Source organism: Capricornis sumatraensis, chromosome 3 (assembly GCF_032405125.1).
Source record: "Capricornis sumatraensis isolate serow.1 chromosome 3, serow.2, whole genome shotgun sequence".
Lineage (NCBI taxonomy): Eukaryota > Metazoa > Chordata > Mammalia > Artiodactyla > Bovidae > Capricornis > Capricornis sumatraensis.
The window spans coordinates 65,001,963-65,016,140 of record NC_091071.1 but is presented as its reverse complement, the minus strand read 5'-3'; the positions used below and the strand labels follow the sequence as shown (position 1 = coordinate 65,016,140).

Below are 14,178 nucleotides of genomic sequence, written 5' to 3'. Positions count from 1 at the left end.
TTGCGTGTAATTATTTTTAAACTTGTAATTGAAAATTCAAAGTTTAGAATAGGTGTAAAAATAAGGTTTGTAACTAAGAAGCTGTTTAACTGGTATTAAGATGTAGGTTTTTGAAATAATTTTATCTTATATGAGACTTAAACATTTTTGTTTTTGAAGTATAGAATAGGTTTAATTTAATTTTATGCAATTGTTTAATAATATTAAAATTTATTTCCCTGTGAATCCTCTACTTACTCTCTAAACTTAGAATCAGCTTTTCTTCTAGCTTACTTACTAGACATGTTGAGAGGCCTCATGAAAGAAACTCAGTCATTCCTGAGAAGAAAGAGAAAGAGGGTTGAGGAAGCTCTTGCGAGAATTTGTTGTTGCTGTTTAGTGCTAGGTTGTATCTGACTCTTGTGACCCCAAGGACTGTAGCCCATCAAGGCTCCTCTGGTTCATGGGATTCACCAGGCAAGAATACTGGACTGGGTTGCCATTTCCTTCTCCAAGGGATCTTCCTGACCCAGGAACTGAACCTGCGTCTCATGCATTGCAGACGGATTCTTTACCGTGGACCTACCAGGGAAGCCCTGCAGCAAGAATAGTAATTGGGAAAAAGGAGACAAAGAAGCTCAGTGGTGGAAAGGAAAAAGGAAAGTGAACTTGAAAACAAATTAGAAATAATACAAAGTAGATACTAATGATTGTTGGCCTTTTTATCCTTCATGATGCATAGTGCTGGTGTGTCCGACTCTTTGGACCCCATGGACTGTAGCCCGGCAGGCCCCTTTGTCCATGGCGATTCTCTAGGCAAGAAAACTGGAATGGGTTGCCTTGCCCTCCTGCAGGGGATCTTCCCAACCCAGAGATCGAACCCAGGTCTCCTGCATTGCAGGCAGATTCTTTACCATCTGAGCCACCAGGGAAATTCATATTTCTAAAATGAAAGTCAAAATCTGTGCTATCTGTTGTGTACACATAACCTTGCTGATGTGATACTTGTTAAGACACCTATACAAAGACTGAGTCATTTGTTCCCTTTCACCTGGTGAGTGGATTTGAAATAAAAACCTAAACGTTTTCTTAAAGTGATATTTTCCTGTTACTTTTTAATAAAGAGGAAGAAGTAGAAAAAAAGTAGTTCTTAGAAATGTAATCAGGATAGTAAGAATTATACTACTCTAAAGCATTTATGAGCTCCTTGCAGGTCTAAGTGTTTCCAAATAAAATCTGTTAGAGGAAGCTCAGTAGATGTTGGTTTAAACTAGATTAAATTGAATGATAAATTGAAAAAGCATTAGATTTGAGAAAGAAAAAAATACTGATGTTAACCATTAAGTAAATGGTAAAATTTGAAAATTATACCTTCATATACAGATTGGAAATGCAAAAATTATACTTGGGAACCTTAAGAAAAATTTCAGGGGGGAGTAGGATTTCATTGAGCTTTTTTAAATTAAGAAATCACCAGTTAAGAAAATTAAGGAGAAATTGCTCAAAAATACCCACAGGCAAAATACCCAAAGGCAAAATATAGCGAAGTTAATGGCAAGAAGCTTGATTTACAAATTTGAGTGATAGTCCTAAAGATCAGTGATTGATATAAAGAAAGGATATGTAAATTATTTCTGTTAGTATGAAGAAATGACAAATTAATAGTATAACAGGAAAGAAAAATAAGGGAATACTCAGACAAAATTAATGTTTTTGGAAAGAAAAATTAGAGAACACTCAGACAAAATTAATGTTTTTGAAACTAGGCTATGAAAGGTATCAGAAAGAAAGAAATGTGGAACCATAACAATTGAAAAAAATGAAAAGGATGAGTGCAAAAATTTTTAATGGGAAAGGTTAGGAAAACATTCATGTTTTATGGTACTGTTTTTATATGCAAATGAAAGACTAGTAGGTAACTGATGGATGTTAGCTGAACCTATTGATAGCAATTTTATAATATATGTAAATCAAGCTATCATGCTGTAAACTTTAAACTTACACAGCGATGTATGTTAATTACTTTTCAGTAAAACTGGAAAAAAAAGAATAGTGGATAACCAACAGAAAAGTAGAAAGAATGATAATGCAAGATGAGAAGGCAACATTATGAAAGATGTTAAAGATCTTAGGAGGGGAGTTGCTATTTATATCCAAATTATAATCCACAAACTACTTAGTGGGCAGAAGGGTGGTTTTCTCTCCATATTATATAGAAAAGGTAATTAAAGCTGGAGGTACATGAAATCTTGGCTTGATTACATGATTCAGTAGAAATACTGGGTCTCTTATAGGAGTTGCAAACATTTTTCTGAGTATATTGCTTTTTTTAAAAATGTCAAGTTTGTGGTATAATTTACAAAAAGTAAAATTGGTGCTTTTATGTGTATACAGTTTTGTGAGTTTTAACAGTGGTATATAGTTGTGTCCCACTACCACAGTGTACTCTTTATTTATTTTTTAACAATATCAGTATTTCAATTATACAGTCATAAAAGGAAAGAGAAACAGCAACAATAGAGAAGAGTAACAGCACATACACAGTATACTTTTTAAAAAGAGTATTGTGGGAATTGATAACTTATATGGCAGAGTCAGCTAATGTAAGCAGTTGCGGAAGGATTGCAAAAAATATGCATTGGAAGTTATCTGTGTGTTTTTATTTAGTATAGTGTATCCTACTTCCTGTTAGATGTTCTAAAAGTAATTGGTCATGAAGTTGCTGTCTTTAGGAAACATCAGATCAATTTTTATATGCTTGTTACCTGTATATAATTCAGCACCTTTTGAGTTATATAGATTACATTTGCAGCAGATAACATTTTGACCACTTCAGGGGTACCACTACACAACTCTGCTTTAAACATGCCTTCATACCCAAACTCATTCAGAGCCTTCATTTATTGATAAAAGATGCCCTGCTACTAGAAGTTGCATCACAGAATATATTCACCTCTTTTAGGCTCTAGTACAAGAAACAGAGGGTAGTTAATCCTAAGTAAAGATTAGAAAAATAAATCCTAAATTGATAAGATACACATTTTAAGAAATACGTTTAGGGATCTGGAAGGATTGATGTTCGTATTACTTCTCATAGAGTGCCTCAGCTCTACATTTATCTACCTTCTGCATCTTTGGTTTTTTCCAGGTGTTCATTTGTTATTAATTCTTAATCTGTGATGCTAGGATCATAGTGCTATTAAGTCCCAGGACACTTGTGATGTTTTTTTTAAACTATCCTGTTGACTACCTTCTTAAACATGACCATAAATTGCACATTTGACTTTGATTAATAGTTCATGAATGTGTCAAAAGAGGGAAGGCTTTGGAAGAACGTGAATAACTACTGTTGAAAAATTAAATATCCTATACAGCTTAGGATGCTTTCTTTTTTGTTGCATTATTGATTCAACATATAACCATTCAGTTCCTTAGATTCCTTGCTAAGAACTGGGGGTATAAAGATACATGCTTTGTTACCATTAGAGAACTTAGAGTATAAGAGGGAAACATTAAGTAAATAGTTATAATGTGGTATGAAAAGTACTTCACCTTTTTATTGATTCATTTAAACACATACTTATTGAGAACTTACTTTGGGCCAGGGTTGTTCTAGATAATGGGGACATAACAGGAAACAAGTAGACAGTGACCTGGTGGAAGGAGACAGATGATTAAAAATAAATATGAGAAAGTTTTAAGTGCCATATAGAGAATTAAAATAGGATCACATCACAGTAAGTAACTATATGCCCACTTTAGTTGGCACGGTCAGGGGAGACTTTCAGATGTGACATTTAAGCTGTATTCTGAAAGACAAGGAGGAGCCAGCAATGTGAAATCAAGGGAAGAGTGTTCCAGGTAGCAGGAATAGTTGGGTCAAGGCCCTAAGATTGGCTAGTTTATGTTCAGATGGAAGAAGCAAAGCCATTTATGGTTGTGTGTTGAAAATGGTAGGAGGTACGGCTGAAGAGGTAAGCCAGAGCCAGATCATCTGAGACTTGTATGCTTTGGGTAAGGAGTTTGCATGTTAGTGTAAGTAGAGTGGAAATTCATTGGAATGTTTTATGCTTGGGGTGGTATGAGCTTGTAATATTTTTTAAAAAGCAGAGCAGTTAAGTAGAAGCAGGGAGATACAGTAGGAAGGTAGTACAGTGGTCTTGGTGAGATGATGGTGGCTCAGATGAGGAGGTAATAACAGATAAGTGGTGGTATTTAGGACGTATTTTGGTGGTTATGTCTCACCCGGCTTTCTAATAGATGTGAGAGGATAAGAGAAGACTCAAGCGGAACTCACATTTTTGGCTTGAACAGGTGGTGCATATAGGTGCATATAGACTTTTATTTTGAGAAGATGAGGAGACAAGCTGATTTGAGATTCTTATTGAACATTCATGTGGAGATATTTGGATGTATTATTCTGGACTTCAGGGGAGAGACTCAGGCTGGAGATAAATATTTAAGAATTAGTGACATGAAGACATATAAGGCCATGCAACCACAAGAGGTCATTCATGAGTGGCGATCAAGGCTACATAGCTAATAAGTTAGTGGCAGAATTAGGATTTGACAGAACCGCATTGCCGGGAGAAATATCAATAACCTCAGATATGCAGATGACACCACCCTTATGGCAGAAAGCAAAGAAGAACTAAAGAGCCTCTTGATGAAAGTGAAAGAGGAGAGTGAAGAAGCTGGCTTAAAACTCAACATTCAGAAAACAAAGATCATGGCACCTGGTCCCATCACTTTATGGTAAATAGATGGGAAAACAGTGGAGACAGTGACAGACTTTATTTTTTTGGACTCCAAAATCACTGCAGATGGTGACTGCAGCCATGAAATTAAAAGACGCTTGCTCCTTGGAAGAAAAGTTATGACCAACCTAGACAGCATATTAAAAAGCAGAGATGTTACTTTGCCAGCAAAGGTCTGTCTAGTCAAAGCTATGGTTTTTCCTGTGGTCATGTATGGATGTGAGAGTTGGACTAGAAAGAAAGCTGAACACTGAAGAATTGATGCTTTTGAACTGTGGTGTTGGAGAAGACTCTTGAGAGTCCCCTGGACTGCAAGGAGATCCAACTAATCCATCCTAAAGGAGATCAGTCCTGAATATTCACTGGGAAGACTGATGCTGAAGTTGAAACTCCAATACTTTGGCCACCTGATGTGAAGAATTGAGTCATTTGAAACGACCCTAATGCTGGGAAAGATCGAAAAGATAGAAGGTGACGACAGAGTTGGGATCACCAACTCAATGGACATGAGTTTGAGTAAACTCTAGGAGTTGGTGATGGACAGAGAGGGCCAGTGTGCTGCAGTCCATTGGGTCTCAAAGAGTCGGACATGACTGAGCGACTGAACTGAACTGAAAAGGTCTATTTTGCCAAACCAGGTTACTGCAACATATTTTTACATTTCAGGTGGATTAAGATGTTTTCTCTATAACTTAGGACCACCACTGTAGGATTGACAGCATATAATGATGTATTTTCTCCTTTTAGTAATATTGTGCTGTGCTTAGTCACTCAGCTGTGTTCGACTCTGGGCAACCCCATGGACTGTAGCCCTCCAGGCTCCTCTGTCCATGGGGATTCTCCAGGCAAGAATACTGGGGTGGGTTGCCACACCCTCCTCCAGGAAATCTTCCTGATCCAGGGATTGTACCCATGTCTTCCCCATTGCAGGTGGATTCTTTACCATCTGAGCCACCAGGGAAGCCCAATATTGTGCTAATGCAGTATAATGAGAGGGTTCAGGGTGCTGACCCTCAGCTACAGTTGAAAATCCATGTATAACTTTAGAGTCAGACCTTTGTGTCTGTGGCTCCACATCCACAGACAGATTCAATCAACCATGGATTGTGTAGTAATGTAGTAACTGTTTATTGAAAAAAAACTTGGCATATAAGTGGACCTTAACAACAATTCCAGCCAGTGTTGTTCACAGGTCTATTGTAATTATTTTAATATAATGTAAATTCGTGATATCCCATATATAGACCATTGGTAGCAAGGTAGATAAATTTCATCTTTTTGTTAGTGATATTTAATTAAAGGGGAAAAAAAAAACTCTAGAAAAATTTTTCTTGAAGCCATTCTTGTATATCCTTCAGAAAGCTAAGTTTACTTTATTATTATTATTTTTTTTTTAATTTTTTTATTAAATTTTAAAATCTTTAATTCTTACATGTGTTCCCAAACATGAAACCCCCTCCCACCTCCCTCCCCATAACATCTCTGTGGGTGATCCCCATGCACCAGCCCCAAGCATGCTGTATCCTGCGTCAGACATAGACTGGCGATTCAATTCTTACATGATAGTATACATGATAGAATGCCATTCTCCCAAATCATCCCGCCCTCTCCCTCTCTCTCTGAGTCCAAAAGTCCGTTATACACAGCTGTGTCTTTTTTCCTGTCTTGCATACAGGGTCGTCATTGCCATCTTTCTAAATTCCATATATATGTGTTAGTATACTGTATTGGTGTTTTTCTTTCTGGCTTACTTCACTCTGTATAATCGGCTCCAGTTTCATCCATCTCATCAGAACTGATTCAAATGAATTCTTTTTAACGGCTGAGTAATACTCCATCGTGTATATGTACCAAAGCTTCCTTATCCATTCATCTGCTGATGGACATCTAGGTTGTTTCCATGTCCTGGCTATTATAAACAGTGCTGCGATGAACATTGGGGTACATGTGTCTCTTTCAATTCTGGTTTCCTCGGTGTGTATACCCAGCAGTGGGATTGCTGGGTCATAAGGTAGTTCTATTTGCAATTTTTTAAGGAATCTCCACACTGTTCTCCATAGTGGCTGTACTAGTTTGCATTCCCACCAACAGTGTAGGAGGGTTCCCTTTTCTCCACACCCTCTCCAGCATTTGTTGCTTGCAGATTTTTGGATCGCAGCCATTCTGACTGGCGTGAAGTGGTACCTCATTGTGGTTTTGATTTGCATTTCTCTGATAATGAGTGATGTTGAGCATCTTTTCATGTGTTTGTTAGCCATCCGTATGTCTTCTTTGGAGAAATGTCTATTTAGTTCTTTGGCCCATTTTTTGATTGGGTCGTTTATTTTTCTGGAATTGAGCTGCATAAGTTGCTTGTATATTTTTGAGATTAGTTGTTTGTCAGTTGCTTCATTTGCTATTATTTTCTCCCATTCAGAAGGCTGTCTTTTCACCTTGCTTATAGTTTCCTTTGTTGTGCAGAAGCTTTTAATTTTAATTAGATCCCATTTGTTTATTTTTGCTTTTATTTCCAGAATTCTGGGAGGTGGATCATAGAGGATCCTGCTGTGATTTATGTCTGAGAGTGTTTTGCCTATATTCTCCTCTAGGAGTTTTATAGTTTCTGGTCTTACATTTAGATCTTTAATCCATTTTGAGTTTACTTTTGTGTGCGGTGTTAGAAAGTGATCTAGTTTCATTCTTTTACAAGTGGTTGACCAGTTTTCCCAGCACCACTTGTTAAAGAGATTGTCTTTACTCCATTGTATATTCTTGCCTCCTTTGTCAAAGATAAGGTGTCCATATGTGTGTGGATTTATCTCTGGGCTTTCTATTTTGTTCCATTGATCTATATGTCTGTCTTTGTGCCAGTACCATACTGTTTTGATGACTGTGGCTTTGTAGTAGAGCCTGAAGTCAGGCAAGTTGATTCCTCCAGTTCCATTCTTCTTTCTCAAGATTGCTTTGGCTATTCGAGGTTTTTTGTATTTCCATACAAATCTTGAAATTATTTGTTCTAGTTCTGTGAAAAATATGGCTGGTAGCTTGATAGGGATTGCGTTGAATTTGTAAATTGCTTTGGGTAGTATACTCATTTTCACTATATTGATTCTTCCAATCCATGAACATGGTATATTTCTCCATCTATTAGTGTCCTCTTTGATTTCTTTCATCAGTGTTTTATAGTTTTCTATATATAGGTCTTTAGTTTCTTTGGGTAGATATATTCCTAAGTATTTTATTCTTTTTGTTGCAATGGTGAATGGAATTGTTTCCTTAATTTCTTTTTCTACTTTCTCATTATTAGTGTATAGGAATGCAAGGGATTTCTGTGTGTTGATTTTATATCCTGCAACTTTACTATATTCATTGATGAGCTCTAGTAATTTTCTGGTGGAGTCTTTAGGGTTTTCCATGTAGAGGATCATGTCATCTGCAAACAGTGAGAGTTTTACTTCTTCTTTTCCAATTTGGATTCCTTTTATTTCTTTTTCTGCTCTGATTGCTGTGGCCAAAACTTCCAGAACTATGTTGAATAGTAGCGGTGAAAGTGGACACCCTTGTCTTGTTCCTGACTTTAGGGGAAATGCTTTCAATTTTTCACCATTAAGGATAATGTTTGCTGTGGGTTTGTCATATATAGCTTTTATTATGTTGAGGTATGTTCCTTCTATTCCTGCTTTCTGGAGAGTTTTTATCATAAATGGATGTTGAATTTTGTCAAAGGCCTTCTCTGCATCTATTGAGATAATCATATGGTTTTTATTTTTCAATTTGTTAATGTGGTGAATTACATTGATTGATTTGCGGATATTGAAGAATCCTTGCATCCCTGGGATAAAGCCCACTTGGTCATGGTGTATGATCTTTTTAATATGTTGTTGGATTCTGATTGCTAGAATTTTGTTAAGGATTTTTGCATCTATGTTCATCAGTGATATTGGCCTGTAGTTTTCTTTTTTTGTGACATCTTTGTCAGGTTTTGGTATTAGGGTGATGGTGGCCTCATAGAATGAGTTTGGAAGTTTACCTTCCTCTGCAATTTTCTGGAAGAGTTTGAGTAGGATAGGTGTTAGCTCTTCTCGAAATTTTTGGTAGAATTCAGCTGTGAAGCCGTCTGGACCTGGGCTTTTGTTTGCTGGAAGATTTCTGATTACAGTTTCAATTTCCGTGCTGGTGATGGGTCTGTTAAGATTTTCTATTTCTTCCTGGTTCAGTTTTGGAAAATTGTACTTTTCTAAGAATTTGTCCATTTCTTCCACATTGTCCATTTTATTGGCATACAACTGCTGATAGTAGTCTCTTATGATCTTTTGTATTTCTGTGTCGTCTGTTGTGATCTCTCCATTTTCTTTTCTAATTTTATTGATTTGATTTTTCTCTCTTTGCTTCTTGATGAGTCTGGCTAGTGGTTTGTCAATTTTATTTATCCTTTCAAAGAACCAGCTTTTGGCCTTGTTGATTTTTGCTATGGTCTCTTTTGTTTCTTTAGCATTTATTTCTGCCCTAATTTTTAAGATTTCTTTCCTTCTACTAACTCTGGGGTTCTCCAATTCTTCCTTTTCTAGTTGCTTTAGTTGTAGAGTTAGGTTATTTATTTGACTTTTTTCTTGTTTCTTGAGGTATGCCTGTATTGCTATGAACTTTCCTCTTAGCACTGCTTTTATAGTGTCCCACAGGTTTTGGGTTGTTGTGTTTTCATTTTCATTAGTTTCTATGCATATTTTGATTTCTTTTTTGATTTCTTCTGTGATTTGTTGGTTATTCAGAAGTGTGTTGTTCAACCTCCATATGTTGGAATTTTTAGTAGTTTTTCTCCTGTAATTGAGATCTAATCTTAATGCATTATGGTCAGAAAAGATGCTTGGAATGATTTCGATTTTTTTGAGTTTATCAAGTTTAGATTTATGGCCCAGGATGTGATCTATCCTGGAGAAGGTTCCATGAGCACTTGAAAAAAAGGTGAAATTCATTGTTTTGGGGTGAAATGTCCTATAGATATCAATTAGGTCTAATTGATCTAATGTATCATTTAAAGTTTGCGTTTCTTTGTTAATTTTCTGTTTAGTTGATCTGTCCATAGGTGTGAGTGGGGTATTAAAGTCTCCCACTATTATTGTGTTATTGTTGATTTCCCCTTTCATACTTGTTAGCATTTGTCTTACATATTGCGGTGCTCCTATATTGGGTGCATATATATTTATAATTGTTATATCTTCTTCTTGGATTGATCCTTTGATCATTATGTAGTGGCCTTCTTTGTCTCTTTTCACAGCCTTTGTTTTAAAGTCTATTTTATCAGATATGAGTATTGCCACTCCTGCTTTCTTTTGGTCTCTATTTGCGTGGTATATCTTATTCCAGCCCTTCACTTTCAGTCTATATGTGTCCCTTGTTTTGAGGTGGGTCTCTTGTAAGCAGCATATAGAGGGGTCTTGTTTTTGTATCCATTCGGCCAGTCTTTGCCTTTTGGTTGGGGCGTTCAGCCCATTTACGTTTAAGGTAATTATTGATAAGTATGATCCCGTTACCATTTACTTTATTGTTTTGGGTTCGGGTTTATACACCCTTTTCGGTTTCCTGTCTAGAGAATATCCTTTAGAATTTGTTGGAGAGCTGGTTTGGTGGTGCTGAATTCTCTCAGCTTTTGCTTGTCTGTAAAGCTTTTGATTTCTCCTTCGTATTTGAATGAGATCCTTGCTGGGTACAGTAATCTGGGCTGTAGGTTATTGTCTTTCATCACTTTAAGTATGTCTTGCCATTCCCTCCTGGCCTGAAGAGTTTCTATTGAAAGATCAGCTGTTATCCTTATGGGAATCCCCTTGTGTGTTATTTGTTGTTTTTCCCTTGCTGCTTTTAATATTTGTTCTTTGTGTTTGACCTTTGTTAATTTAATTAATATGTGTCTTGGGGTGTTTCGCCTTGGGTTTATCCTATTTGGAACTCTCTGTGTTTCTTGGACTTGGGTGATTATTTCCTTCCCCATTTTAGGGAAGTTTTCAACTATTATCTCCTCAAGGATTTTCTCATGATCTTTCTTTCTGTCTTCTTCTTCTGGGACTCCTATAATTCGAATGTTGGAGCGTTTCATATTGTCCTGGAGGTCTCTGAGATTGTCCTCGTTTCTTTTAATTCGTATTTCTTGTTTCCTCTCTGATTCATTTATTTCTACCATTCTATCTTCTATTTCACTAATCCTATCTTCTGCCTCCGTTATTCTACTATTTGTTGCCTCCAGAGTGTTTCTGATCTCATTTATTGCATTATTCATTATATTTTGACTCTTTTTTATTTCTTCTAGGTCCTTGTTAAACCTTTCTTGCATCTTCTCAATCCTTGTCTCTAGGCTATTTATCTGTGATTCCATTTTGATTTCAAGATTTTGGATCATTTTCACTATCAATATTCGGAATTCCTTCTCAGGTAGATTCCCTACTTCTTCCTCTTTTGTTTGGTTTGGTGGGCAACTCTCCTGTTCCTTTACCTGCTGAGTATTCCTCTGTCTCTTCATCTTGGTTATATTGCTGCGTTTGGGGTGGTCTTTTTATATTCTGGTGATTTGTGGAGTTCTCTTTATTATGGAGCTTCCTCACTGTGGGTGGGGTTCTATCAATGGCTTGTCAAGGTTTCCTGGTTAGGGAGGCTTGTCTTGGAGTTCCGGTGGGTGGAGCTGGGTTTCTTCTCTCTGGAGTGCAGTGGAGTGACCAGTGATGGGTTATGAGACATCAAAGGTTTTGGAATAATTTTGAGCTGCCTGTATATTCAAGCTCAGGGGAGTGTTCCTGTGTTGCTGGAGAATTTGAGTGATATGTCTTGTTTTGGAACTTGTTGGCCCTTGGGTGGAGCTTGGTTTCAGTGTAAGTATGAAGGCATTTGATGAGCTCCTATTGCTTAATGTTCCCTGAATTCAAGAGTTCTCTAATGTTTTCAGGTTTTGTATTTAAGCCTCCTGCTTCTGGTCTTCAGTTTTTACAGTAGCCTCTAGACTTCTCCATCTATACAGCACCGATGATAAAACATCTAGGTTAAAGATGAAAAGTTTCTCCACATTGAGGGACACTCAGAGAGGTTCACTGAGTTACAAGGAGAAGAGAAGATGGAGGGGGTAGTTAGAGGTAACTGGAATGAGATGCGGTGAGATCAAAAGAGGAGAGAGCAAGCTAGGCAGTAGTCACTTCCTTATGTGCGCTCTATAGTCTGGCCCGCTCAGGTATTTACGGAGTTATACAGGGAAGAGGAGAGGGAGGAAGTAGACAGAGGTGACCAGGAGGATAAGAGAGAGGAATGAGAAGGAGAGAGACAAATCCTGCCAGTAACCAGTTCCTTAGGTGTTCTCCACTGTCTGGAACACACAGAGATTCACAGAGTTGGATAGAGAAGAGATGGGGGAGAAAAGAGACAGAGGCCACCTGGTGGAGAAAAAGGAGAGTCTATAGGAGAAGAGAGTGGTCAAGCCAATAATCTCGCTCTCAGGTAAACTTGGGTAGTGAAGTTTGGGTTTTTAAATGAACATAATTGACAACAAAAACCTAAGAGCAAAGGTTAAAAATCTGTTTTTGAAGACAATGGTCTGCTTTTCTGGTTGCCTGCTGTCCTCTGCCAGCCTACAGAGGTTGTTTTGTGGAGTTTGCTCAGCGTTGAAATGTTCTTTTGAGGAATTTGTGAGGGAGAGAGTGGTCTTCCCGTCCTATTCCTCCGCCATCTTTCCTAAGTTTACTTTAAAAAGGGTAAGTAAACTTGCTTTCTTACTTTTATATCTTTAGCATCTGGCACAGTTACTGGCTCATTGGAGACCTGTTGTATATTTAGTGAATAACTTAATAAAATGAACGTGATTATTTACACTAATATTATTTTAACACATTAAATGATACTACTATTTAAGAAGGGCTTCCCTGATAGCTCGGTTGGTAAAGAATCTGCCTGTAAGGCGGGAGACCCCAGTTTGATTCCTGGGTCAGGAAGATCCACTGGAGAAGGGATAGGCTACCCACTCCATTATTCTTGGGTTTCCCTTGTGGCTTAGCTGGTAAAGAACCCCCTGCAGTGTGGGAGACCTGGATTTGATCCCTCGGTTGGGAAGATCCCCCGGAGAAGGAAAAGGCTACCCACTCCAGTATTCTGGCCTAGAGAATTCCATGGATTGTGTAGTCTATGGAGTTGTAAAGAGTTGAACACGACTGAGTGACTTTGGGCTTCCCTGGTGGCTCAGACGGTAAAGAATCTTCCCACAGTATGGGAGACCTGGGTTCAATCACTGGGTTGGGAAGATCTCCTGGAGAAGGGAATGGCAACCCACTTCAGTGTTCTTGCCTGGAGAATTTCATGGACAGAGGAGTCTGGTGGGCTACAGTCCATGGGATCGCAAAGAGTTGGACACAACTGAGCGACTAACACACGCACGCACACACACTATTTAAGAAAGCAAGTCATATAACTAGCAAATCATGGTTCAAAAGTTTTCATATTTTTTAACAGAAACTCCAGTAAAATAGAATAAATTCTATCAGATTGGGGTAGGATTTATGTCTTAAGTTAGTTTTTTCTTTTAAATAGAATAATAAAGTGGTTTCTTTTTAATTGTGTATAGTCTACCTTGTAAGTTAAACGCTGTTCATGTTGCTCTCGTTTCTGCTTTTGTCTTAGGCCTACTGAACTAGATGCACTGGTATTTGGCCATCTGTATACCATTCTTACTACACAAATGACCAATGATGAACTTTCTGAGAAGGTGAAAAACTACAGCAACCTCCTTGCTTTCTGCAGAAGAATTGAACAACACTATTTTGGCAAAGGCAGCTCATCTATCAGATTGTCTTAGAATTATGTGTTAATTTAGTTATTATTAAAAAATTTAAACTTTTGAAATATGTGTTACTTGAATGATGTAATAGATAATAGTATCAGAATTCAAAGCTCAAAATACTGCTTTTCAAAACCTCAGAACAAATTATATAATGTATCATATACATGAACTTTATACTGTTACTTGTGTATACGTTAAAATAATTTTAAATGATTTCATTTGGTATGTTGTACCCCATATCTTTGAAATTTTTGTTTTTTTGGCACATGTATGCATATAAAAATAAAGCTCAAACAACTAAATGGCTGGTGTATTTATTAATACTTTCCATCTTTCTGAAAGCTGCTCTTTGAGCTTTATACGTGTAATAGGCAGTGTTTTCTCTAAGGCAGTAATTTGTGTTCCATATTCCCAAGATTACTAGATACATTATAAACCTGGTCATGGGAAATACGTTCTTAACAGTGTACTTAGAAAATGCAAATAATTACAAAGCATTTAAAACCTGGAACAGATTTAAGAGCATTTTTCTTATCTCAGCTTTATTGAACTTAAAAACATTTCATCAGAGCTGCTATAATTTACATTTGATAAAAAGATAGTTTTAAGAACTTAACTTTTTTAAAACTTCTTTTGGGATAGAATATTGCTGTTTTA

The 14,178-nt window shown here is 37.1% G+C and overlaps 1 protein-coding gene across 1 annotated transcript in view; it reads left to right on the top strand.

Annotated features, from left to right (window-relative positions):
* The window catches only part of MTX2 (metaxin 2), an 83,354-nt gene extending 69,555 nt beyond the window's left edge, over positions 1-13,799 (top strand). The window contains exon 10 of the mRNA XM_068968251.1: positions 13,362-13,799. Within this exon, the coding sequence (XP_068824352.1) occupies positions 13,362-13,536 (175 nt within the window). The 3' untranslated portion in view covers positions 13,537-13,799. The remainder of the gene's footprint in view (positions 1-13,361) is intronic.
* The last annotated feature ends 379 nt before the right edge of the window (positions 13,800-14,178 follow it).